This window comes from Pectinophora gossypiella, chromosome 5 (genome assembly GCF_024362695.1).
Source record: "Pectinophora gossypiella chromosome 5, ilPecGoss1.1, whole genome shotgun sequence".
Taxonomy (NCBI): Eukaryota; Metazoa; Arthropoda; class Insecta; order Lepidoptera; family Gelechiidae; genus Pectinophora; species Pectinophora gossypiella.
This window is the reverse complement of record NC_065408.1, coordinates 9,854,166-9,880,777: the sequence shown is the minus strand read 5'-3', so window position 1 is coordinate 9,880,777 and position 26,612 is coordinate 9,854,166. Positions and strand designations below refer to the sequence as shown.

The window sequence follows — 26,612 nt, the reverse complement described above, 5'->3', positions numbered from 1 at the left end:
TTTACTTTATTTAACGCCCTGATTTTTATTTAATGTACTTAATAATAATAAGTATCATTATCTCAAACTGGATACTTGACTTGAGCAAAGGGCTATAAACTTTAATGACGACACATTACTTTTATTACATTTAATCTAAATTATAGACTTAACAGCACAAACTAAACTATACGTACTTAAAAGAAAGAGAAGGGTAATGTGATTCTTTCAAGAGGTCAAAAGATCTTATCAAATCCGTTTCATATATTATAATATGTCATGATAATTTCATGCTGAAGTTATCTTGATAACCCCACACGTGATAACTGTCGCAATCATCTATTTTTATCAATCTATTCACAGAGTCGATTTTAGTTTAGTCTTCGAGTATACTTTTAGACTTGCTGTCTTGTCTAGCGCATTTGACGACTTGACTGCACTGACCAGTGTAGGCATTATGAGCATGACAAATATCAGGAAATTCTTCTTTAATAATTTATTTTTGTATTGACAAACCTACGATTGAATTCTACATAGTTTTAAAATTATGGTTATAGTGCGGATGGTACATTTCACAACAAGATATAAAGTATGGTTTTATTCTAAACGCCGCAGTAATGGTTCAATTTCCTTTGATTTACCTGAACTTTATGATTACCGGCGTATTTATATCGGCAATATTTCTTCCTACATTACTAGGTAGTGACCACAACTGTATTATTATCGTTTTTGTCTCGCTAGCACAGGGCCCAAATCAGGGTTAACTGTAGAAACCTGGTTTTGACTTTTAATTTTGTATATTTCCCTTGAACAGTATTCAATACTTGGTCGGACAAATGAAAAGCGCTGAGGTCTCTCACCGTCAGGATTCGGATTCGAAGGTTGCGCCTACAATAGTGATATCAAGTATCAATTTTGATATCATATACTATCAATTACACACTGCCTTTCCCGAAACCGAGCTCCAAAAGGTTATTAAAAGAAACATAAAAAAATAGGTTAGGTATTACAGAACGTATAGTCCCGTACAATTAGTGATTATATTTCAGTATAAATTAATTAATACGATAGCTTTAATGCGCGGTACGAGTTAGATCTGTCAATTGTGTCAAAGCCAGTGTTGTGATGTTCATTAGCTTAGTGATGTATCAGTCGAGATCTGGCCGATCGATTCTGCAGGGTTAAAAAGGCCACATTGAAACAATTAATCTAAAAAGCAATATAGCAATTTGACATTTGCACATATACAAATTAGTGCGCAGTGTCAACAAATTTCAAATAGCAATATTGCTTCAATATGACCCTTTTTACCCCCCTGTTCTATCTAACAGTATATTTTTAAACATACAAACATAGTATACTATTTTTAGAGGGCGCTAAATAAACATCTGTAAGTGCCAATACTGGTTTGCTCCAATTTGATACTGCCATAGAGGAAACCACGCCCTGGACTCACTGACACAACTCTTGCGACAGCTTTCTCAATACGGATAACGTTTGCTAATACACCCACTTATTTGACTAATGGAGCTAAATAAAGCCCTGAGATTATCTTATCACAGGGAAATGGGTGCGAGACTTGTAACAGGCACTTGGGGCGAATGCGTTTACGGCCTTATGATATGCACCGCTTATAAAATTTGCAAGTCTTTAAATTCATCCATCGTGTGTAAACTATCGCTATTTATAAATATGGTTCCAAAATTTTACCTACTAATTTTAATAGGCGATATTCCAACTAGTCAAATCTGCTATTTTTTTACCAAAGTCAAAACACGAAATTACGAGTACTATGGAATTTGTATGAAAAAGCCCACTGTGACGTCACAGAAAAACGTGATAAAATATCGGTCTTATTATTACGTTTGTCTTTGTTAAAATTCATGAACGAGTTAAATAGAAAAAAGAAAATGTTTTTCGTTAGTTTTGGGTCTGTCTTTATTTAGAAATCAGAATTTCATAAGTTAATCTTAAACCCGAGCCAATTGCTCTAACCGATTGGTACTTTACAGTTACTAACTCACTTTATATAGTTTTTTTTTTTTAATAGGTTGTTTTCATTATAAACTCATATTCTCAGACGTAACTTCAAAATCAAAGCAATAAGATTTAGATCGTATCGTTTATTTACAGAAAGTCATCATTCGTTTCGTCTATAATATAATAATCTCGGCGCACGATTGTTATTACAATTTTTATAAAAGAAATAGGTATGTAATAATATTTTAGTTATGCCCCGATAACTTTCTCTATATTCAAAGTCGTTATTATACTTCAGTTAACTGTAACAAGGTACTATTGAATAAGTTTGTTTCCTCGTTTCGTAACTTACCTCTGTACCTAACATATGAAAGTTGTATCGGTTTACAATGAATGAGTATCTCGGTGTTACAAATTAAATGGACGTTGCATCACACTAATGGCCTTTGTTAATGGACTGGTCAAAAAGGGATCAATAAAATCATTGATACTTTCTCTGTTCCGACGCTCATCTCTAATAGAAGAACAACAAATGTACAAATCAGACAAGTGATTCTAATAACAGATAACATAGATAATTATTATCAGTAAGTAGTTTATTGAACGCAGAGCAATTTGAAAAATAAATATAAGGATCAATTTTTACAACGTAAATAGTAACGTTTGTTACTGAATACAAGAGAGTAGATAACATGATTTTTTATTGACGTGACTTAGTGTAGATTTGCCACATATGGCGTTAACTACTTGGCCGGGAAATTAGGCGTACTTTTTTATCTATATCGTCACTTTCAGAGGAATAGGAAGTAATTGAAAAGCGAGTGAGTTACGTTCCAGGTACAAATCTATTTAATGAGGACAATAACTACCTATTTCTTCCATAAGGTATAGGTGTCGCTACTGTTGAGCTTTCTTAATATTTGACATTTCCCCATTCTATTTGGGTAAACCCTTTGAGCTTTGCTTTGTTTAATGCAAAATCATAGTGTTATATTTATTCCCTTAAGATCGGAGAAAAGAAAACGTAGAAAAACTTATTTTTAATCAAAATTGCCTTTTTCCAACTCATGGCTGCTTTTCTTTTTCGTAAATCATTCTTCAGACAGAATTCACTCCATATTCCTCCACATTTTCTAGCAAGTTATCACGAATTTTAGCTGGACGGTATGGAGAACTGTAAAAATTTAAGAAACTCAACAGTGCTGCCCACATTTGAGTTTCTAGTTTTTGTCCTCATTTGAAAAATAAATACAGTATTTTCTATTTCACAAAAAAAAGGAAATTGGGGAAGATAAACGGTAAGATACGTCATATTAATATCATCTAACTACAGTGTTCTAAGCTCAGTTTGAGAACTAGACGCCCCACTTCCTCAATTAAGTTCCAGAAAAAGTAGAACATTATTCACATCGAATATTTTAATTGCAATATTATGAAATTTAGATGAGTTGTATCGGAACAATTCATTGTAGTTTGTTAATTGTAAATGTTGCAACGCTATTGTTACCTCGTGATGCGCGTGTGAATTTGGACCATCCTATTGTTTGGCCGTGTATCATTGTTTTATTTGCTGACGGTTATTAAAATGTAATCGGAGTAAACATTGATTAGAATGTATGTACATGCTAATTGCGTAGGATGTTACCTCACGCAATAAATTAGGACCACGTATTAAACCCCAGATCAAACAGCTTGATAAGGTAGCATTGAAAAAAAGTCTGCAAGTTTTTGAAGTCTTTCTTAATACTCTTTCTAAGTTCTACTAAGCTGTCGTGCCTCTACATGTTTACTCTAAATACTAACATGATTGAAGCATTTCATTACTCCAGTCATGTCGTACTTTAGTCAAGATGTTCACACAATTACAATGCGGCTATGATTCTGCAATTTGGCAAAGTTCTGAGATTAAGTATAGATACATTAACAAAGAAAAAGATAAAGGAGCAAAGGCTTTCCCTTGATCGTACTACTTATACTGGTCTGGAAACTCCGGTCAATTCCTCCCATAGCCATCTTGGATTACTTCAACAGGCTGCACTTATTTACCTTTATCATATACTCATACATTAATCCTGTACCAATATTCTCATAACATATAAACAGCCTATACACGTCCCACTGCTGGGCACAGGCCTCCCCTCAATCAGCTGAAGGGGGTATGGAGCATACTCGACCACGCTGCTGCACTGCGGGTTGATGGAGGTGTTTATACGGCCAATAGCCGAGACCAAAGGCTTAACGTGCCCTCCGAATCACGGAATCATCTTACTTTTTCGGACGATCAGGTTATTCAAGCCTGCTTCTTCTTCTCTCGTGTGGGTTGTGAGGTGGTTTATCAACCTCATCAACCCTGGTGTCAGGGTTATTACTGAGCCGCCAAAGGCCCCTAACGTGATTCATCAAGCCTGCTAAGTCCTTACTAAACAAAGGACAGTCTCACACTGAATCGAACCCGGACCTCCAGATATAGCTTAATGCTCTAACCACTAGACCACAGAGGCTGACCAATATTCTCATCTCAACTAAATGTTTTATAATTTCTAATTAGTACTGAGTAGTTTCGTTGGTTTGTCTAACACGTGTTGTTTCCTATGGTTTCAGATGCGGCGGCAAGCTCGGATCTCGGCGGGCGGCGCGCTAGTCGTGCGCTCCGCCTCCGCCCTGCAAGGTACTGCCATCATTTACCATTCTTCATGCATATACATACATAGTCACACCCGAGTCTTCGTGACTGAGTAGAACCACAAATGATCTCTACTCATCACCCAAATAGTTTTCTTTTAAATGAAGTAGATACTTATTCACAATTAATTTAATCTACAATACTATAACTTTCAGAAATACTGATACAAAATATTAGATATGTCATTAGAAAAGGTTTAGTACGATCTACTCTGAACCGGCGTGCGTTTATGAAACGATTGATGAATGTGGAGGAAGCAAGAGGAGTGTGCCAGGAACGAAGCAAATGGAATTCCATAGTCACTGCTTACCCCGGCGGGAAATAGGCGTGAGTTTATGTATTTATGACACAAAAATTAAAAATACGACCCACAAGACACTAATTATATGATAACATGTAGCTACACTTGATATCAAAGTCCATCAATTTAGAGGGGAAATTTATTTAAATACTTAATTCGAACGCCTTTAATCTTTTAAAATGTTTATTCTTTTCTTATTTCAGTATGGCTGTGGTTGCTGATATTCATATTCCAAAACGAGTTTCGGATATCAAGGTCCATTCAACCTGGGGTAAGTATCTGTAACTCCTTATAATCGTACCTCTTTTAAAATAATTCATCTCATGCTCGTCTTTTTCTCATAAAGACCTCGACGGGGAATAAAGTACAGTCCGGTGAGTCGTTAAAACCAGTAGAGACTGTCCTGTCTAACACGTTAGACCCTTTTGTATAAGTAATTAAAACGCATTGAGCATCACCTGTCACCCTTTTTTGATTGATTATATCCATCTTAGGACTTCGTGTCAAATGCCGCTGCACGTTGCTCTTTGATTACGTGTGGATGTCTACCTCATTTAGGGTCATGGGCGTGAGTTTATGTATGCATGTAATAATTATACGAGGTGTTGATGTACTATTATCCATACTAATCGCTGTCGTCAATTTCCCCACATTTAACTTAGCCACAGATATTAGAAAGAGCTTAGCTAATCCAATTGTGGGGCAAAGGCCTCCCCTTGATCGTACTACTTATACTGGTCTGGAAACTCCGGTCAATTTCTCCCCTAGCCATCGTGGATTACTTCAACAGGCTGCACTCATCTCGATATTTTTTTCCAAACTTGTCATTAAAAAGCAGTAACTGTTAGTACTATTCAGAAGTGGAGGACAGGAGTCCTACTACGGCTTTGAAATAGTCTACTCTGTGGCCATCCTACTTGCGTCAGATAGACTACTGTGGAGCGGTAGGCAAGAGGAGAAGGGGGATCACAGCTTTATTTTTCCATAATAAAGTAAAAGCATGAAAAATGCTACACCGACAAGAGCGTGGCTCTTAAATTAGTGATGATCTCATTATAAAAACCAAACCTTACTCTACTTATTCCAGTACCTGGACTTCGACAATCTCCCAGAGACAAACTTCACGTGCGCGGGTAAAGTGATCGGCGGTTACTACGCCGACCTGGAAACCTCCTGCCAGATGTTCCACGTCTGCACCGTGGGCCAGCAGGACGAGCCCATGGACATCAAGTTCCTCTGCCTAAATGGCACTGTCTTCGATCAGGTACAGACACAACTTTATTTGTCTTACAAGCTTAATGCTCTTGGCACTCTTGCCGGTGTAACGGGCCCTGATGCGACGCAAGCGCGGTTCTAGTTGTTTTAATGTACTACTTAGAAAACTGTAAGATGAGAAGCTACATTGCTGGCGTCACGCTCGGCTCGACAGCAAACGTCCGCCTTGCATTTCCTCCTACATTTCAAGTGTACACCTGCAACTCAACTCCGTCTGTAATCACCCTAATCACTACGTCTGATCACAGGCTTTTTAAAATAGACAAAATAATATAATATATTTTTCCACAAAACCTCACGCCCGTAATGAGGTGATTATACCATTGACATTGGTACCTATTTGTAGGTCAGTCCATCGAGTTTAATCACGTACATAAATAGTCGTCATCGTAATACGTGTGTCGTATGTACGTATGTATGATTTATTTTGATTTGGCGCATAGCTATGGTGTGCACCTGCAATGTTCGTAAATCACGTTACTAAATAAAAACAGAATTAGAAATCTGCGTAAATTAACGAAAATGATTATTTCACTTTTCAGGAGACAAGAGTATGTGAAAGAGTAGACGAAGTAGATTGTACAAAGTCTGAAAAATTCTACAGTTTAAATTTAGAACTTTATGGAAGTACTGCACCGCCGATAATACAAGCAGATCAACCTAAACCACAAGCACAGTCGACAGAACAATCTGTACAGAAAGCAAAACCGAGCCACGAAAGTGAAGCAGACCCTTCCCTAGACGAATTTCCAACTACAACACAAAATAAAGGACAGGATCACTCAACAGATATAATAGATTCTACCGAAGATCCAATTTTGGATATAAAGAAAGATGATCCTAAAATTACGCAAGACTTTTCACCTTCTCATCAATCGTTACCAAACCATGGAGAAACTGGTGAAGGTAACTACGGTAATTTCAATACTTTATTTACTTTTCCTTGCATTACTATAGGTACATTACTAAACTGGGTTTACTTATATTCTGTTTCAATTATTTCCAGAATACCAAGATGAGGAAATAGATGGCGAAAATACTGAATATGAAGAAGACTACTCGCATTCACCGACTACAACGGTATCTACTCCTACATCGACCATCACGACAACGACAACAACGACAAGGGCGCCGTCTACTACAACAGCGTCATCAACATCAACTCATCACATATCTCCTGTACCTCAATTAATTTCTTCTCCCTCGCCAACGATATCTTCCGTGGCTCCATCTCCTATATCTTCTTCATCTGTACCTTCGGTACCCTCCCTGGACCCGGCTCTTCTTTCGCCTCAAGAATTTATAAACCGTCACCGCGGCCCTGGCTCTGAAGCTATCTCATTCCAGAGCTTCAGACCTGCAGACGGAGTATACATAACCCATGCGCCACCGCAACAGTTTGATCATTTCCAATATGAATCGTCAAGAACTGCCCCGAGACCGGCGCAACCTAGACCAGCACCTTTCGTACAACGACCACAGCCGGCACCATTTCGTCCAACCACACTAGATCCACGCGATCAACTACTGCGGCCGGGGCCTACATCCCAATCTTCCGAAAGACATGAAACGTCTGTAAAACATAGGCCTCAACAATATCCTCCAGCTCTGCCGGCACAACGGCCATTGCCTTTCAATCCTTATTATTACGATCGTAAAAGAAGTGACGATTCGCCTCCGGAAGATGAATCGTCACTTTCAGCCAGATCAGTGGCACCACCTACTGTAACAGAACGACCTCCGACGAAGCCTAAAAGTCCGCCCAGAGTTATTGTTACTGCTAGCGCCTCTGTCAGCGACAGCAACGGAAAGAGATTAAATTATACCGTCGGTAATGTCGTTAGTGCTGTGAAGCCAATCGTCGCTATCAATTACGATGATTACAAAGAATCTGATCTTATATTCGATCCATTCTTTCTCGATGTGCCAAAACTACAAAAACGACGAAAGACTAGATCCAATAAAAATAGAAGAATATTCACCATACCCGCTACCGCAACAATCTCAACAACAAATTTAGGAACTGAGAAACATATTATGACCACATCTTCGCCCGTGACTTCGCGAGCAACAACAACAGAAAGGACGTCTACTGTTGCGCCTACCACTACGACAGTCGCTTGGAATCCAAACGATTACGTCGATGATAATTATGAGCCGCAAGCTTATGTACCGCCCGGACCTCCTCTTGCTGTTATAGTGGCTCATGATATATTGCAAAGTAAGAAACAGGAGAGACAACCTAACAAAGGCTTCGCTGATGATAAGAGTCCAAACAAGCTTAAATCAAAAATAGGTGATGTAGAGCAGAGCAAGCTGACCGCGTCTGCCGCGCAGACAACCTCTAGTCAATTGTGGAACGGCGGGCCGGCGCCCCCCGCCGCGTCCCCGCCTCCGCCACCACCTGTCGAAGCGCACTCCTGCGCAACCTCGGGCTCCACTCACTGTCGAACTCGTGCCTAACAATGTAGCTCATTTTATATATTAGATTTTAATACACCTAGTTGCATACTCTTTAGATAGGTAGCCAATTTTAAGAACTTTTACATGCCTAAATAGCAATATTTTCAAAAACGAAAACTGTTGTGCGATGATTGTTTTAATTTCAGTGATGTTTTTATATTGTTTTTAATTTAAAAACATCATTGCTCAGTTCATAGCAGGTACGTACTATGACTTGCTTTAAGTAAAATGTAGGAATTATTTATAATTACTTATTGAAAAACTTCTTATTCTTTTTACAATTTTTGTTTACTACCTAGTGATATTTATCAAAAAAAAACTGTAAATATCTTAAATAATAAATAATCATGTTTCCAGATTTCTTGTTTTATTAATTTATTGCTAAAAAAACTGCCTATTTCTCTCGCAGGACTAACATGCCCAACGTAATAAAATTATCGATCGATTCAATAAATTTTGTCGAAATCGATAAATTTGTTTTTTTTTTTCCTAACATGCGTTTCACGTGATTTTTATCGTATTTTTACAGAACGACATGACTTATTTGGGTTCACATATTAGCACCAATCGACAAAACGATATAATTGTATCCGCAAAATCGATAAAAACACCGTGAAAAAATTTTATCACGTTGTGCATGTTAGCCCTACTGATGTCGCTAATGTTGAGTGTTCTTAAATTTGGACAGTTCCCGATAAAATTTTAGTAAACAAACATAACATCGCACACATCAACATGTTGTTTTGGTTATATTTTTACACTATTCTCTAAAGGTCGTAAAAAAGAAAACTTAGAAAAACTTATTTTCAATCAAAACTGCCCATTTCCAACTGATGTCTTTTCTCTTTCGTAACTCATCCTTCAGAATATTCAAAGACCAAGTATCAGAATTTTAGCTGGATAGTATGGAGAACTGTCAAAATTTAGGAACACTGTTGAGCTTGCTGCCGCCTACATTTGAGCTTCTAGTTTTTATCCTCAGCAGAGCCGGATATGCCAAAAGCCAATTATTAGAAAAATAATTACATTTTCAGATGTCATTTAGTTGTCATGTGTGAAAACATTAGCAAAAACAAATGTTCTTTCGTATACATAGATATTTATGAAGATTTATTCATTATTGTATAATTATATTTGATTTAATCGCAACCAAGGATATATCCTAAACTCAACCAAAATGGTTTTACCGTATGGAGAGTGGTCAGAATCGAGTATAATGAGTGTAAAAGATATGATTGATATGGCCTTTGGCACAGAAGAAGTAAGTAAAACCTAATAAGTACCATTACTATTACGTAACAATAAACAATATAGTTAATTGTCATTTGCGTGATTTCAGGAAAATACGTGTGACTTTAGAATTGTACATGCCCTGTTACTTGTTCTTGCAAGAACACTGGCAGTATTAGATCGGGATATTATGGTTGACGCGACTCCTTCCCTTTCTATAGAAAGTAGTATGACCATTACTGAGGTAAAAGTTAAGGCTAGAGGTGGAAAGGGAAAGAAGGGTAAGGGTAAAGAAACAACAAAAGAAGGAAAACAAAAAGTCCCAGAAAAACCTTCTACCAAAGCCCCAGCGGATACTGACAAAAAAGGTAGAAAAAGTGTTCAGGCAGATAAACCTTCGGACCGGAGAGAAAAGGGGGGAGATAAACCTTCTGGGAAATCGAAAGATATGAGAGGTACCCTTGATGAAGCTGACAAAGAATATGATAAAAAATCGGGAAGAGGACGTGGGGAGGATATTTCGGAAAAAGGCAAAAGGTCTCCAAGTGGTAAACAAGACGACACCGAACGAACTCAAAGAAGTAAAAAATCCCCAGATGATGAATACGAGGAAACTTCACCCTCTCAAAGAAGTAAACGGCCACCAGATGATAAATATGAGAAAGGAAGAGGTAAAAAATCTCCTGGGGGTAAATACGAGGAAGAAGATTCAAGGCGATCCAAAAGAAGCAAACGATCCCCAGAGGATGAATATGATGAATCGACACCCTCCAGAAAAAGCAAGAGATCCCCAGACGATGAATATGATGAATCGACACCCTCTAGAAAAAGCAAACGCTCCCCAGACGATGAATATGATGAATCAACGCCGTCTAGAAAAAGCAAAAGATCCCCAGACGATGAATATGATGAATCAACACCCTCTAGAAAAAGCAAGAGATCCCCAGATGATGAATATGATGACGACAAGAAAAGTGCTAAACCTTCAAAAAAAGGTAAGAAGTCAGGCTATGAACGTGAAGAAGAATATGAATCATCTGGTAGAAAAAGTAAAAGATCTCCTGATGATGAATACGAAGAGGGATCCACCAAAAAACGCAAGCGTGCCGCAGATGATGACGATGAGGAAGACTCTACTAGAAGACGTAAACAACCTGCAGATGATGAATCCGAAGAAGGCACTACAAAGTCAACCAGAAAAGGCAAAAGAAGTGCAGACGATAAATATGAAGAAGGACAAGAGTCACCTACTAGTAGAAGCAGGCGAAGATCCGCAGACGAAGGCGATGCATCCAGTACTAGAAGCAAAGGTAGAAGCAAAAGAACTGAAGATGATGAATATGATGAATCAGCACCCTCAAGAAAAAGCAAAAGATCACCAGACGATGAATATGCAGAAGATAAAGATGCGAAACCTTCCAAAAAGGGTAAAAAGGCCGAAGATGATTATGATGAAGATAAGGAAGATGCTAAATCTTCTAAAAAAGGCAAAAAGTCTCCAGACACTAAATACGAAGAAGAACGTTCTCAGCCGTCTGGTAAAAGCAGAAAATCTCCTGACGATAAATATGATGAAGATTATTCATCAACCTCCAAAAAGGGTAAAAGAACTCCAGAAGATGATAAGTATGACGAAGACGTTTCCTCACGTTCGAAGAAATCTAAAAAATCCCCAGGTAAAGACGATGAAGAGTATTCATCAGCCTCTAGGACTTCATCTGAGGAATCTTATGATAGAGCTTCAAAATCTTCTAAAGGAACTACGGCATCATCTCGTGGTAAACCAGGTGATAAGGTAAGAATAGATCACAAACAAAATTTTATGACTAAATGAAGCTATAAAATGTATTATTAGGGAAAATTTTGGGCATATAAAATGAAAGTGATACTTGATACGAGATTTACTTTACACAATACACCTATTCGGTACGACGAATTATTGCCTTGCATAATATATATTAATTAAAAAACAATCTACAGTAATATGTACCGGGATTGCCATTTTCACATTCATAATAATTCTAGACAAAATTATTAATATTAATTTATTATTTATATCATAATCATATCATTTATTGCATTCCACTTGGTAGAAGGCTGGTAATATAAGTTGGTTGGTTGGAAGGATGGTTGCTTGGTTTATATTAATTTATTCTCCTCAAATGTAGACACCACGTCCTTGCTGATAATTGTTTTATTTATTGACATTTTAGGGGAAGGCCCCTGTACAAAAAGGAAGAAAAGGGAAGGATCTTGTGGATTTGTTGGAATCACCAGACTCTTCAGGTTAATTGACAAATTCTTACATCATACTTTTTAGAGTTTTGTTCTGAAATTATTGTATAAAAGCAAAAGTATATAATAATTATTATAATCACAAAGTATAACACTTTTTCCCACACAGACGCGCAACACGAAAAAATCATTATTGGTAAGTTATTTAACAACAAAATGGTTGACTAAAACATTATTAATAATACAGCAATAATGATAATACAAATATTATTTTATTTGAAGTGGAAAAAATACCTGCTGGAGAGAAAGGTGCAAGACGCAGTGAGTGTTTCATAGTCATATAACTATTTTATAGCAATATGTCAGTGCAACTATTAATTTATTAATTTTATTCAGAAAAGTCCTGGAGTAGTGCTTCTGAACTGGACGTCGATCGTGTTCCTCAGTCTTTAGTAAGCCGACCTCAATTTGTAAAAATAATCAATCAAGTAATAAAACTTCAAGAACAATTTGGTCCAATCGATATACCTGGTTTTAAAGAGAATATGAAATTATTGGAAGCTATCCACAAAGGTGTTCCAATAACTGATCCCGTTGCAGCTCTACAACTTTCTGCTCGACTTGAAGTTGTAGAGAAGTCTATAGATAAGATGATGAAAGTAATACAGGGCCTGGGCAAAGTGCCACCTAAGTACATCGAAACTTCTAAAGTTGGGAAATCTGAACCTAAGTCGCCAGCCGAAACAGCAAAGGGAACAAAGGTAAGAAAAAATATCTGAAGACACCATCCCCACTTACCAACAGTCATGAGATGCGTGATAAGTATGTTAATTAGAAATAACAAGTATAATACAACCTGCTTCAACTGCAAAAGTCATGGGGGAAATTAAAATGTGGTTTTTAGGTTCATCTATGTCTAAATAACTTCGTAACTTAGTGTTAAACAGAACAACTACTTCAGTACAATTATTGAGCATATTTTCAATAAAGATTTAACTTTTTACGAGAGCTTCAAAGAATTAGGTCTGTCAAAGTACGTAAGCAAGTGTTGTGTCGTGCATGATTAGCATAATGATGTAAGTCGAGATTAGGTCGATTGATTCTTCTCTATCTAACAGTAAGTAGTTATTTACTTAACCATTATCATTAATGGTTTCAAAATTGATTTATTTTCATGTTTACAGAAATAATTGTTTTTACAACATTTTATAGTGTACTTGTTGTACATATACCTGAAAAAGACATAATTCTGAACCCTCACATATGATGAAAGTCGACATGTAAAATTATTTTACTAAACGCTTCAAATAATATGTGTTAAAGCTGTACTTGTTATGGAAATTTATTCCTATCGTCGTCTATGTCTAAACATTTTGTTTCGTAACGTATTTCTTTAAGATATCCGATTTAGAAACTGATCAACAAAGTGTGAGCTCAAAGAAGGGAGTTCTTAAGGGTAAAGGAAAGGACACTGCTACACCAGCTACAGATACTGCGACGACATTTGCTACTACTACTCCTTTATATGTGACGCCAGCGGAGGGATCCGAGTCAGGCGGCGATGAAGGGGCCGCAGAAGCAACAAAGAAAAGTGGAATGGCAACATATGGTGACATGAGGTATATTCCCAGCTTTTAACCTCTACAATATGAAAAACCTTATGGTTACTCCATCATAGACACACATATCCTACAACATAGCTAGGTAGATCGGTGCAGTAGAGAATTATTTCGATTACTTATTAATGAAGTACTTATCATATCAATAACCTAAATTCGAATTCCAAAGCGGTACTATATTATGGATTTATTTACAGGAAATATATTGATGAACTAGAATCTGACATGAAGAAAATTATTGTTCAAACAGGCCATCGTACACAAACTATGGCAGATAATTTATTAAAACGGACTATAACACTAGGTTGGGCTGAAACTATTCATATCATAAACAAAAACACAATACAGGGCTTGCATAGGTATTCAAAAATGTATCTTTTAAACAGACCAAAAGCTAGCAACATCGGAGGACTGCGAACAAAAAATGAATGAATTAGAAGCAGAAATTAATCAGTACGCTGAGAAGATAAATGGCATGGATGCTGCCTTTTCCTCAATCGTAAGTTACATCTTTCGATTCGGAGATCCCGGCGATTTCCGGTGGAGACATATGTTACTGCTGTCATGTGGCTGATAAACTCTAAACACGACGAGATCCCGGCTTCTGGGTATTAACTTTAACATGAGCCATTTCAGAGGCCTTGCGGCTCAATAGTAACTCTGTAATCTTATTTATGAATTTTAATAAAGAATAATGTAATAATAAGTGCGACATACTGTCATGTTTTTCTATGACGTCCCAGGTTGCTATTTCATACAAATTCCATAGTAATTTCGTGTTTTGTCGTTTAGTAAAAAGTAACTCATTTGACTAGTTGAAAACTATCCTATTATGGGCGTACATTTTAGTACGTCTGTCTCTAAGTTTAAACTATGTTACAATCAATTACTCTTTAAGAACTTTTCTTGGTTTCCACGAAAAATTGATGCTTTTTCATTTAGCCGTGTTTTCTATACCGTCATGATTGTGTACTTTTACAATGTAAACCACAATATACTTAATAAGATAAGTCATATGTTTACAAATATTTGTAGTTGACAGACGTCCAAGAAGAACTGGCGCTAATGCAGCATAATCTAGAAATAACCTTGGACAATATGGCGGAATCCCTTGCTAATAGAGAAACTGATGCAGAGGGTATTTGTCTTAATAATTATATTATAATCTTTTTTGGGTCCTTTTATAAGTATCGGCCAAGTTATGGCTCTTACTTGACTACCCTAAGATCGTGAAGAAACTCGTATTCTCAAGATAATTATGTTTTTCGCCGCATGTAACCTTTCCTGTAATTGGGCTGGTGTCATCTTCGCGTTGGAAGTTCAGATGGCAGCCAAGTATGATAATGACTTCTGTAAAAAAATCGCCCTTCAGATTATGTACAGTGTCGGATCCGTGGTAGCCCAGTATGCTTGCCTCTCACTTTGAGGTCGCAGGTTCGAATCCAGCACAGGCCTAAACCAATGATTGTCGAATTTGTTGTCGTATTCATGTTCGGGTCAGAAATGATACGGTACGGTATTTTCGGAGGTACGTGACCTAACCCGTATTGGGCTGGATTTCCCTTAACGGGATAGAAAGTCAGACAGACAGTTGCTTCTGTACCGGACCTGTCAAATCTGCAGATTAGGTATGCGGACCCTGTGAAAAACTGGATAATGCTAAGGAGATGATGATGATGAGATTATGTAAACGCTCGACAATCATCGCATTTCACAAACGAATGCTAATTTACATTATAGATATAAAAAAAATGCATATTGTTTATTTTATACACGGGAGCCAAACAATGTAAAAATGGAGTAAACGGGAAAGAATGATGAGTTGACAATATAATTTATACCATACAGAACTTTTCCTCTTCAATTAGCTAGTGTGTAATGCTGCTTATTCTATCAATTTGTTTTACCGACTTATTTTAGCTGTGGCCGATCTAACGAACCGTTTTAATATACTTCAAATGGACCTTGATAGAACATTGTATCTGCAAAAGGATTTAAACGAAATTGAAAATAACTTACGTTCAGACCTCAAGGTAATCTGATTTACTTTCATCTTGTCCATTAAGTCTAAAGTGCAATTCAGTATGTACAAATATAATGATGTATTTATATCATATAAAATAGAAAGGTACATTTTAAATCTTCATTTACCTACTTATAAAATCGTCTGTCATGAGGTCAGAAGGTAACATTGTATTTTGATAGGTTAACCTAAGCTTGATTTGTGATGATAATTTGAGTAGTGGACAAAAATTGACTAAAATATAAATAAAAGGAATATTCTGACAACTTCCTGGCTCTGCATTTAATAAGCCTTAATAAACTAAAGATTTTAATTAATGGCCTCGCTTTGCAAAATACTATTATTATCATCAGATTCTATGGAAAGACTTGGCGACATTACGAGATGTAAAATCTGACCGAGATGAGGTTACCGAAGCTCTCAGCACCAAAGCTGGTATTGCATCTCTGAATGGTTTGGTATCCTTAACACAATTTGAAGCTGTAATAGGAGACTATCAAAAGCGTCTAGCAAGTCTATTTGACAAATTTAACCACCAAGAAATCGTTTGGCAGGTGAAGTTATTATTATAATATTGATCGTACCTATGTACGTAAGTACACATTATATTTCATTGTAGTAATCATTCGCTTGTAGTACTAGAGCAATAAAACAAAACTGTAATAATCACAAAATTAATTAGATAATTATCTATAAAAAATAAATAAATCTAACTTTAGAAAATTATCAATTCAGTTTAAAAAATATGCTGACAATAATAATAATAATTCTTTATTTATTACACAGAAATCTATTGACGATGTGATGAGAGAACTAAATGAAAAAGCTGAAAAGTTCCAAGTGTATGCGTTAAGAGATAATGTTCAGAAACACATGGATCAACTTCGAAATAAACTTGATTTTATGACAGAAATATGTGGAGAAGCTCGCACGACTGATAATGAGAAAGTAACCAGGCTTGAATTGCCGTGTATATCATGTAACACTCCTGCAAGAGGAGCCATGGGTGAACCAAATTTTCTGGGACCTCGGCCGCCTACGCTTGGGAGTGACAAAGATGATTGTGCATCATTTTTAGAAAAAGGTAAAGAAGGAAAAAAAGTTGAAGAAGAAAAGGAAAAGGAGGGTGGCGCTGGGGATCAAGTTCGTAAAGTTTGCTACAAATTTGAACCAATTCCTCATCAAATACATCCAAGGTAATCATATTTCTGGTCAAAAGTGTAATATTTGAATAATTAACAAAAAATGCAAGCGAACCGATATTTATTTAGACTGGTATTTGTTCAGAATTTCCATAATTGTAATGAATATACTTATGATGAAAATAAACTGGTAGGGTGTTTTAGATTGGATTTGAAGGTGATTCATGATTATTGAATAAAATCTTTAAATCCAATCTAATATAGGTACTAATTTAATATTCAAATCTTATGCATTGTATTTCCGCGATCTTCAAATACTTTATAGACTATTCTTGAATTTATACGTATATTCAAAAAACTACCTTATTAGTGTATAATATATAAGTCAGTACATGTAAACGTCTTTGTCTAAATCTTTTAAATTTTCACAATTTTATAATGATTTTCGTCAGAGCGCGTATATGTGCCAAGATATGCGGCGGACCTGCTCCTAAGTTAGACGTAGATGAGTCTGAAGATATATCCTCTACCATCACCGTACAAGCAATACGTAAAGATAAAGGACCTGTACCTAAGGTAGGATCATTTGATATTATTTTCAAATAGATAGTATGTTCACCACAATTTCTAATATTTGACATTTGCTTAGATAATAAAACCGCAGAAAGTAATACCTTGTATACCGTGCAATCAACTCGAAAAGGGATTTGCAATTCCTAAAGCACCAGCACCTTATCAATCCGTTAACAAAGCCAAAGCACCTTCAGATGTAAATCTACTAGAACAAGAAGATATGAAAGTTGAAGATGGTAAGTTTAATTATACGTTTTTTTTGTAATAAATTGTCAATTGTTTATTACAACTACATTAAGGTTGTTCTATAGGAGTCTGTATCAATTTAAAAAGCATAAAAGGCTCCGTTATGGTTAAATATAAATAATAATCCTCTGCCAGTACCTGCTGCAAAATTGGGTTTCAAGTCCACTTTTATTGTTAATTGAAGAGAATAAACATTACACATTCACAAACAATAATATACCCACCACGACGATGCGTTAGAGAGAAAAACCACCATTTCGATCTGTCAGCTGCTAACATGACGTTTTGATAAGATAATGATTGAGCTTATTATGTTTTACGCAAATGATTATTTAGATTATTGAGATTCTCTCTCTCTTTATATAAGAGCTGTGCTCTTGTCGGTGGACTAATCGCCATTCCTATCTTCTTCCCGCCAAATTCTTCACCTTCTGATACGGCACGACCTGCACCTTCTCTTTTATTTATTTCATAAATGTTCTCTTAGGTCTACCCCTTTCTCTCTTCCCTTCAATTTTTCCTTCTGTCATAAATGAATCGTGTCGTATCAGGTGGCCAATCATATTTCCTCTCCGGTTCTCTATAGTCTTCATTATGGTTCTCCTTTCTTCAACTCTTTCCAGCACTTTTTCATTTGACACCATTTCAGTCCAGCTTATACCCTCCATCCTTCGCCAACACCACATCTCAAATGCTTCCAACCTCTCTCTGTCTCTCTGTGTCTACATTTCACTTCCATAGATTATTGAGATTATTTATTAAAATTATCATTGTTTTAGTATCAGATGAAGACTATAGAGGAAGTTTGAATGAACATGCGGCTGAAGTCGAGTATGATGATGTTGAAGAGAATGATTGAATTCTAACTTTGCTTTTAGTAATGGTTAGTATATATTTATTTTTTTATAGCAGAACATTACAATTTAATGCTATTTATGATGATGATTCTTTTTTATCAATTTTAAATGTAATTTTGTTTGCAACACAAGTAATAAAATCTGTTGTGTTATATAATTATTGTTTTGTTATGAATTTCCATAACCGGGTGAGAGCCTTCAGCGCTCCCCATTTGTACCGGGTGAGAGCTTTCAGCGCTCCCCATTTGTCCGGCCAAGTAGTTAATGCCATCTGCGGCAAATCTACAATAAGTCACGTCAAAAAAAAAATCCATATATTTTATATTAAAACGTAGCATGATTAGAATGACAGCATGGAAGATATACAATACATAGCACAGCGCGAAAGGGAAGAGAGATATGTCTCTTTCGCTATACCAACAACTATATATTTGTAATTACAAAGTAATTGTTGTTATAATATGTTACTATAGGTACTTATATTTAACTCAATGGCACTCATTATTATGGTAGTGTGAACAACGAGACTATAATGCTGAATTTGCGTATAAAATCTATTTACGAAGAACTCTATCTACATTGGGATGTATCTATCAACACAGAAATAAAAACAATCTAAAATGTCATTGAAATAAGAAGCGAATAAGAAACCAACTAGTTTTTATAAATAAAACACAGAAAGTGATCTTTAGTTTCACATTAATTAATATAGTAATATTTTTTGTTATAAACATAATCATGTGTAGCGCCATTTTGATGACCGTTAACCAGATGATCGATGAAGCTTTTGGTGATGTTGATGTAAGTCATGTACTTCCCAAAAATCTTCTACCACACGAACCAACACACGTGTCCCTCTATGTCTTTATATCCTATTCGTTTATAGAAAATTACAGACAAAATAATTCACATCCTATCTAATGTAATATGTAGATATTGGGCTGGTAACTTCGCAATACACAATAGTACTTGCCATAAATCTCAACGCAATTAGGAATCACCGTAGTACTTACATTACCTAAAAGACTCCATCACATATTATAAAAATAACATTTAAAATACATTAACTTATATTCAATTATATACGTTACTGTCAAATAATACGGGGAACTGTCAAAATTTAAGAACTCTCAACAGTAGCGACACCGGATGGGAGATATAGGCAGTTTTTATCCTCATATCCGAATAGGAACCATTATTACGTACCTATCTACTTTTTAATATAGATAACGTTAACAAAACATACTAAAAGCTAGCAGCAAGTGTAATGAACTTATTTACAAATAATTATGACGACAGACAAGACTTCAAAGACGTAATTAGAACATAAAAATATATATTTATAGTTTTCTTCAAAACAATAATGCGCGCGGAATACTTTTTTACATTAAAAATATGTTTTTAGAAAAATATCGTCAAGTTTAAACTTATACGGATTGTCTTATTGATCTTTGCCGCCCAACTGAACCTAGTAGAAAGAAAAGTAGCGGTTAAAATGAAACTACTCCCAGGAGTTGCTAGCCAAAAAGTCAGTGTCAGGCAAATCAAGCTGAAAGTTCGTAAGAAAAAGAGTTTGGCCAGTAAATCATCAAATTTGGCCAAAAGTAAGTCAACAGGTGATAAAGAAATGAAGAAGAAAATGTCTACGACATCTTCAAAGACGAAGGCTCCGCAGAAAATTAGCACTTTGACGTACTCAATGGAAAGGGCTTCCCTTCCCGCTTTTGCGACAGTCAAGGAGAAAAGGATAAAGACAGATGTGAAGGTAAATCATAAAATTTATTTTACTTAATTTTAATTGTTCGATTTTACTGAACTTGTTTAGAAAATATTTTTCCCACAAAATATTTCATCGCAGAAATACCACGAACTTCTTGAGAAGATAGAAGAACAGCGGGAACAAGTTCTGCGTATCATACACAAGGTGCATTAAGTGAATCTTAGCAAACTTTTTGTCTGTTTGATGGCTGGTTTCCTATTGTTCTTTTATTGTTTTTGTCTCTTGGTCATTTTTTTCAGCATCTTCACTTTTTTTCATAACCAATGAATGTCTGGTGAGTATTAGGTATCCAATTTGTATTATCAATGACAAATTTTATCCTCTATCGAGGTAAGCTAAGACAAAATGCGTGTAAGTGTAAATGAAACTGAGGTACTTAATAAAAACATTGTGACATGATAAGGGTAATAAGGTGTGCAACGCTGATAGTATAATGAATGAATCAATTGATGTTCGTATGTAATATAGAAGCAATAGAAAATCGGTTCATGTTAATTTCGCAAGTGGAGGAAATCTTATATATCTGCCTACTTCTATTTATTTTTAGAAAAGTGATATTGACGGTTCTATTACACCGCTTACGCCACTAGCATCTTTGGAATCTGAAGGTAAATTAATTATTTCCTATAAACAGATAATAAATGTTCAAGTAGCCAATTATAACTTTTTTATATTATTTCATCAACAGAATACGAGTATGAAAGATTGCTGATAGGTAAGATATAACAACATTATAGTAAATAAGTATATGTATAATAAATAAGTATTAAGTAAATGAAATTACATAATTTTTCAATTTTATTACAGTGGAGGCTTTCCCAGACGTAAAACTAGACAGAAGTAAGCTCTTACTCCAAATTTCGCTTATTTTTTGTGATACGTGTTGCATTATGGTAACTGTTGAATTTTAAATAGATACGTCACTATCACAATCCGGAGAGGACGAGGTCCTGTCTCTCGTTACTTTGGACCAGTACAATGACTTGGCAAAGAAAGTAGAGGAACTTAACGAACGATTCGCCGATGAAAATTACGGTACTCTTGAGTTCCCGGAAAACGTGGAGTTGATGCAAAAACTGAGACAAGGCGCATCACTGACCGATGCTATGGGCGCCCTACAGATCTCAGCACGCCTTGAAGCAGTCGAGAAAACTATGAAAAAGATTATAAATATGATTAGTGATTTAGGCCATGTGGCGCCTAAAGACGCGTCTAAGGTAATATTACTTAGATTTGCTATTTATCAAAAAGCGATACCGCTTCTTCTCCTGAACCCTAACACGTTCTTAAGAACGTGGGATACTGAAATTTAATTTTGACTTTCAATAAATATTATTCGATGATCCTACACTGAAAATCATCGCATTTCTTACAGGTCCAAATGCAGTATGGATTATCATCGAAAACAAGCCAGCATAAACCCACGGCGGCGACAGATGCTTTATCAACCGTTTCTTTGAAACAGAAAACCCAGTCTGAAGCACTTTCGGATTACGTTTCTAAATCAGTGTTGAATCAGTTTGTCACTCATGAAGAATTAGAGTAAGATATGATTTAAACTATTTACATGTCATTGAATTCCGTATTCCGACAGCCTCCGTGGTCTAATGGTTAGAGCGTTAGGCTCACGATCTGGAGGTCCGGGTTCGATTCCCGATGGGGACATTGTCGAAATCACTTTGTGAGACTGTCCTTTGTTTGGTAAGGACTTTTCAGGCTTGAATCACCTGCTTGTCCGAAAAAGTAAGATGATTCCGTGCTTCGGAGGGCATGTTAAGCCGTTGGTCCCGGCTATTAGCCGTAAAAACACCTCCACCAACCCGCATTGGAGCAGCGTGGTGAAGTATGCTCCATACCCCCTCCGGTTGTTTGAGGGGAGGCCTGTGCCCAGCAGTGGGACGTATATAGGCAGTTTATGAATTCCGTATGCAATCGACTTGTGAACATAATCATTAGCACTCATCTCATCATAAATTGTTTCTTAGTATTTATTCAAATTCTGAACAATTGAAATTAAGAATTCTTGGACGATTAAAACGCATAATTCTGGGTTTATACCACGTTATTATCAGGGATATGAGATTCCCGATATTACAACACTGTTGCAAGTGCCATAATCAAGTTCAGATGGTTCCGAACATTCCAACATGAAATGTACGAACAATGTAGAGACAAGCTTTAAAGAAAGAGGTTAGACAGATATTTTTGCCCTTAAAGTATGGATCTGCTTACTCCACTCGTCCTGTGATCATGGCACTTGCAACAGTGTTGAAATATCGGGAGTCTCATATCCCTGATAATAACAATAACGCGAGAAGAACCCGGTATTATGTGTTTCAATTATGACGATAACCGCGTAAACGTCAAACTATTATTTTATATTATAGAGAAGCTGTAAAGAGAACACGTGAAGAAGTTCAACAATTCGTAAAGGTTATGTATACTCATCCTGACAGCATATGGGAGAAAGTCAATCAACAGACGCGTGAAATGGGTATATTTCTAGATGCCAAAAATATACAATAGTAATTGAACAAAAATATTGCAATAATTATAATACGCTAACGGTTTACAGAACAAGCCCTGAAAGGTAAGACTACCGCATTGTGGAATCAAAAGTTTGGCGAATTGGACAAGAAAGTCTCACATTATGCACAGCGTGTTAATGAAATTGACACCACATTGTCGTCTCAGGTAGTATAATAAACTGGAATATCATTTATTTCTTTATTCGTAATTTTCACGTTCTTCATCCATGTGGTCTTCTTCTTTTCTCATGTGGGTTGTGAGGTCAATGACCGACCTTGATGAGGTCAAAGTTACTTTACTATTGAGCCACCAGAGGCCCCTGACATGACACATGTAACCACTACATATTTACTTATGTTAACGTCCCGGCTACTGTTAACTTAAGTAAATATGTAGTGGCTGAGACTGCTTAACGTGCCTTCCGAAGCACGGATCATCTTACTTTTGGACAATCAGGTGATCAGCCTGTAGTGTCCTAACCAAACTAGGGATCACAAACCGATTTTTGTGTTATGTGTGTGTGGTGGGGACCAGGATTTGAACCCGGGACCTCCGGATCGTGAGCTCAACGCTCAAACCACTGGATCACGGAGGCCGTTTATGTTATATTGTTTAGATAATTATCTAATGTTTCAAATCCACAGATGTCTAACTTCCAAGAACAGTTGACACAAATGCATTTTGATGTGGAATCTGGACTGGATAACTTGGCTGAAAATTTAACTGCCAAGGCCGTAGACCAGACCAGTAAGAATCTACTTACTTAGTATAATTTTTAGATGAATATCTCTTACAGTGTCAGCCGATATATAATTGTTTTGTTGCAGTCATGGTGGAATTGATGAATAGAGTTGGAATCGTTTCTAAACTCATTGAAAGAGCAAACGTCGCACAAAAGGATTTGAGCGATATTCAACACGTTTTATCAGAAAACTTTGAAGTTGTACCCATTCTTTTTTTGGTAAAATTGGAAAAGTCAAACTATCTCTTATAATAATCATACCTTATTACAGAAAGTTAAAAAGGAAATAGAAGTTTTACAAGACGTTAAGACTGACCGCGAGGAACTTGTCGATGCACTCCGTGATGTAGTGGGTTTAAAACAACTCAATGGACTGGTGAGAGTAGATTTCTTTAACGCTGTTAGAGGAGATATAGAACAGCGAATATCTGACGCCTACAAACGATTCGATAGCATGGAGAAAATATGGCAAGTAAGTCGTACAAAATATATATATAAGTTTCTTACTCCTGGTTTTGTCTCTACTGCTTCTTTTTGTAATGCACTAATCAAAATTTTAACATACATTAGCAAAAGTATATAGACGAAGTGTTTACGGAAATAAATGAAAAATGCGACAAGTGTCATGTGGAGTCATTGGCAAACGATATTTACAAACATCTTAATAAATTGAAAATATCTCTACAAACGATGGAAGGAATACTCGGAGAGCCTCTCACCGCTGCAGCCACGAGGAAGATTTATCGTGACACAATGTGCATTTCCTGCTCGACTCCTGCTCATATAATTCCACCACCACCTCCTGAGGAATTATTACCTAAGTTACCTCCCATAAGACCACCGGCTGTAAGACCTCCGGCTATAGGGCAAGAAGCGCCTAAACAAATGGAAGACGTTGAAAGACCTGTTTGTTATCCCGGACGACCGATAAAACACCCATTAGATAAAAGGTACCTGATGATTATATTGGCCTAGATTTCCCGATAAAATTATATACCATACAATAATATTTTTTTTGTCAAAATTGCTTTAGGAGACTGTCCTTTGTTTAGTAAGGACATTGTAGGCTTAAATCACCTGATTGTCTGCAAAAGTAAAGTGATTCCTTGCTTCTATTAGCCGTGAAAACACCCCCCACCTGTATATTTAATAAAAACAACCCCCAGTGGAGCGGCGTGGTGGAGAATGCTCGGTACCCCTCTCCGGTTGATTGAGGGGAGGCCTGTGCCCAGCAGTGCGACTTATATAGGCTGTTTATATTATGTTACAATTTTGATTTGAATTTACAATTACTTATATTAGTATGTACTTATTGAAACAAATGTTATATGTTATAATAGGGCTGCACTATGCACAAGATACTGTGGAGGCCTTCCTAAAGGTCGTCTGAAGAAGAAGCCATCTACTGGGATAACTGTAGTACCTGTAAACAAGAAAGCGACAACCGTTACAACTGGAACAGATGGAAAAGTCTGTATATCTAATAATAACAACTAACAAATACATAAAAAAAATATAAACCACTATACTACGTATATCCACTATACTTCGGCTCTTTTTCTGATAGTATAGAATAAGGAATTATTCTACTATAGAACAGCAACACTCCGCTCCCCACCAGCGGCTGAGCTACGCTTACCTCACCCCCTCTTGGTCTTACTTTAGTATTTAATCGTATGGACGTCAGACGTCACACACACAGATGCACGTGCACGATAATGTCAATGTGTAGTGTCTGTGTAAAACGAGGTTTTTGATATGAAGTATCCGGGGTGTGCTGATAGGTAATTCTTTAGTTCTATGGGAAGTAAACGAGGAGATGAAGTCGATTAATCTGCATCAAAACACCTAAATGATGCCTTCTTCTCCTTTGTAGTTATCAGTTGTTTTTGTTTGATCTATTGATTGTGAGGAGGAAGACTAACCTCAGCCGCCAAAAGCCCCTGTATGCTATAATCTAGTTTATTATTGTGTAGTAGTTACTCATGTATTTGAGGTTTTACTTTTTATTTTAGACTTACAAAACGGAAATGCAGCCATGCGGGCCGTGCAACTTAAAGGAAATACATTATGAGCCATTGGAAGGACTGGAAGCAGAGATATCTCATGAGATATATCAGCAGAGTGCCATACCGACTACCCAAGATTCTGCAGCTCCGAACTGCGGTTGTGAAATAAAAGGTTCGTATTAAACTCAAATTGAAACTGCAACGAGATTTCAACCCAAAACGCTTAATAATAATTTAATATTATCTTACGCTTCGACTGATACGAATCAGTGATTGATACTAATCCAAACAAAATACCAATAAATCTCCATCTTAAAATTTTCAAGACTAGTAATATATAGTAGTAGTATGGCAATTACTAAGTTCCACTTTAAGCCACCTTATTCACTTGCCATTAGGAGAGAATGTGGTCACACGTGAGCCTAAATTAAATTGTATTATGATGATTGTAACTAACTTTTTTCAGTAAACTGCTTGTGCGAAGAACCGCCTTCAGAACGGATCTCCAAAATGTCAATGCCAATAATTGCGCCAAAGACTCCCGAGGGTATCGAAAAGACGGAATCGACAGGAAATCTATTTTCATATTCTGGATCCATGATCCACGCAGATGCTGCTACAAACAAATGAAGTATTTTTTAACATTTCAAAGATGATAGAACCTAGAACTTGGATTTAAGTTTTTTTTTCTTGTTAAGTACCTACCTACCTGTTTAAAAGAAGTTGATGTTTAAGTTTTATACTTATTTTTTTAAGCTCTTAATAGGTAGGTTCAATTATTTTTTGTTTGTAACGAGTACCTAATTAAAAGTTATTTATTTTATGTAAAGTTGATTATTATAAAATGTTCGGGAATTCACTGTGTTTCTATTTACAATTAATATGAAAGCATGCCACTAATAGTGCTGCAACAACATAATGAGTGCGAATAGTTTTAGCTGCTGCA

General features: G+C 36.4%; 5 protein-coding genes across 8 annotated transcripts in view; all 5 read left to right on the top strand.

Annotated features, from left to right (window-relative positions):
- Positions 1-8,969, top strand: part of LOC126367153 (mucin-5AC-like) — a 56,984-nt gene extending 48,015 nt beyond the window's left edge. For 3 of the 4 annotated variants that reach the window (XM_050010561.1, XM_050010560.1, XM_050010559.1), the window contains exons 3-7: positions 4,561-4,627; positions 5,147-5,214; positions 6,031-6,207; positions 6,761-7,133; positions 7,225-8,969. In XM_050010561.1, coding sequence (XP_049866518.1) covers positions 4,561-4,627; positions 5,147-5,214; positions 6,031-6,207; positions 6,761-7,133; positions 7,225-8,681 — 2,142 coding nt within the window. In that variant the 3' untranslated portion in view covers positions 8,682-8,969. The remainder of the gene's footprint in view (positions 1-4,560; positions 4,628-5,146; positions 5,215-6,030; positions 6,208-6,760; positions 7,134-7,224) is intronic. The other variant, XM_050010562.1, reaches the window with a different exon arrangement.
- Positions 8,970-9,858: 889 nt separating this feature from the next.
- On the top strand, positions 9,859-15,633 carry LOC126366955 (muscle M-line assembly protein unc-89-like). The gene is made up of 8 exons (XM_050010299.1): positions 9,859-9,942; positions 10,021-11,706; positions 12,125-12,197; positions 12,747-12,907; positions 13,545-13,755; positions 14,152-14,264; positions 14,801-14,903; positions 15,614-15,633. The coding sequence occupies exons 1-8, from the start codon at positions 9,859-9,861 to the stop codon at positions 15,631-15,633; spliced, it is 2,451 nt and encodes an 816-aa protein (XP_049866256.1).
- Positions 15,634-15,987: 354 nt separating this feature from the next.
- LOC126367183 (uncharacterized) lies at positions 15,988-18,627 on the top strand. Its single transcript, XM_050010604.1, has 5 exons — positions 15,988-16,342; positions 16,575-16,984; positions 17,383-17,506; positions 17,580-17,739; positions 18,529-18,627. The coding sequence occupies exons 2-5, from the start codon at positions 16,593-16,595 to the stop codon at positions 18,606-18,608; spliced, it is 756 nt and encodes a 251-aa protein (XP_049866561.1). The 5' UTR covers positions 15,988-16,342; positions 16,575-16,592; the 3' UTR covers positions 18,609-18,627.
- Positions 18,628-23,753: 5,126 nt separating this feature from the next.
- On the top strand, positions 23,754-25,238 carry LOC126367188 (uncharacterized). Its single transcript, XM_050010609.1, has 3 exons — positions 23,754-24,129; positions 24,228-24,607; positions 24,998-25,238. The coding sequence occupies exons 1-3, from the start codon at positions 24,112-24,114 to the stop codon at positions 25,152-25,154; spliced, it is 555 nt and encodes a 184-aa protein (XP_049866566.1). The 5' UTR covers positions 23,754-24,111; the 3' UTR covers positions 25,155-25,238.
- A 133-nt stretch (positions 25,239-25,371) lies between these two features.
- LOC126367191 (uncharacterized) lies at positions 25,372-26,349 on the top strand. Its single transcript, XM_050010613.1, has 2 exons — positions 25,372-25,838; positions 26,133-26,349. The coding sequence occupies exons 1-2, from the start codon at positions 25,688-25,690 to the stop codon at positions 26,294-26,296; spliced, it is 315 nt and encodes a 104-aa protein (XP_049866570.1). The 5' UTR covers positions 25,372-25,687; the 3' UTR covers positions 26,297-26,349.
- Positions 26,350-26,612: the final 263 nt, after the last annotated feature.

Excerpts from the sequence above, each read along its gene's own strand:
- LOC126366955 (XM_050010299.1), top strand. The coding sequence starts at position 9,859 with ATGGTTTTACCGTATGGAGAGTGGTCAGAATCGAGTATAATGAGTGTA. Across the intron at positions 11,707-12,124 it reads GTGGTAAACCAGGTGATAAG|GGGAAGGCCCCTGTACAAAA; the intron begins GTAAGAATAGAT and ends TTGACATTTTAG. Across the intron at positions 13,756-14,151 it reads AAGTGGAATGGCAACATATG|ACCAAAAGCTAGCAACATCG; the intron begins GTGACATGAGGT and ends TCTTTTAAACAG.
- LOC126367183 (XM_050010604.1), top strand. The coding sequence starts at position 16,593 with ATGAGAGAACTAAATGAAAAAGCTGAAAAGTTCCAAGTGTATGCGTTA. Across the intron at positions 17,507-17,579 it reads ATAAAGGACCTGTACCTAAG|ATAATAAAACCGCAGAAAGT; the intron begins GTAGGATCATTT and ends ACATTTGCTTAG. Across the intron at positions 17,740-18,528 it reads AGATATGAAAGTTGAAGATG|TATCAGATGAAGACTATAGA; the intron begins GTAAGTTTAATT and ends TCATTGTTTTAG.
- LOC126367188 (XM_050010609.1), top strand. Across the intron at positions 24,608-24,997 it reads AAACACCCATTAGATAAAAG|GGCTGCACTATGCACAAGAT; the intron begins GTACCTGATGAT and ends ATGTTATAATAG.
- LOC126367191 (XM_050010613.1), top strand. The coding sequence starts at position 25,688 with ATGCAGCCATGCGGGCCGTGCAACTTAAAGGAAATACATTATGAGCCA. Across the intron at positions 25,839-26,132 it reads CTGCGGTTGTGAAATAAAAG|TAAACTGCTTGTGCGAAGAA; the intron begins GTTCGTATTAAA and ends AACTTTTTTCAG.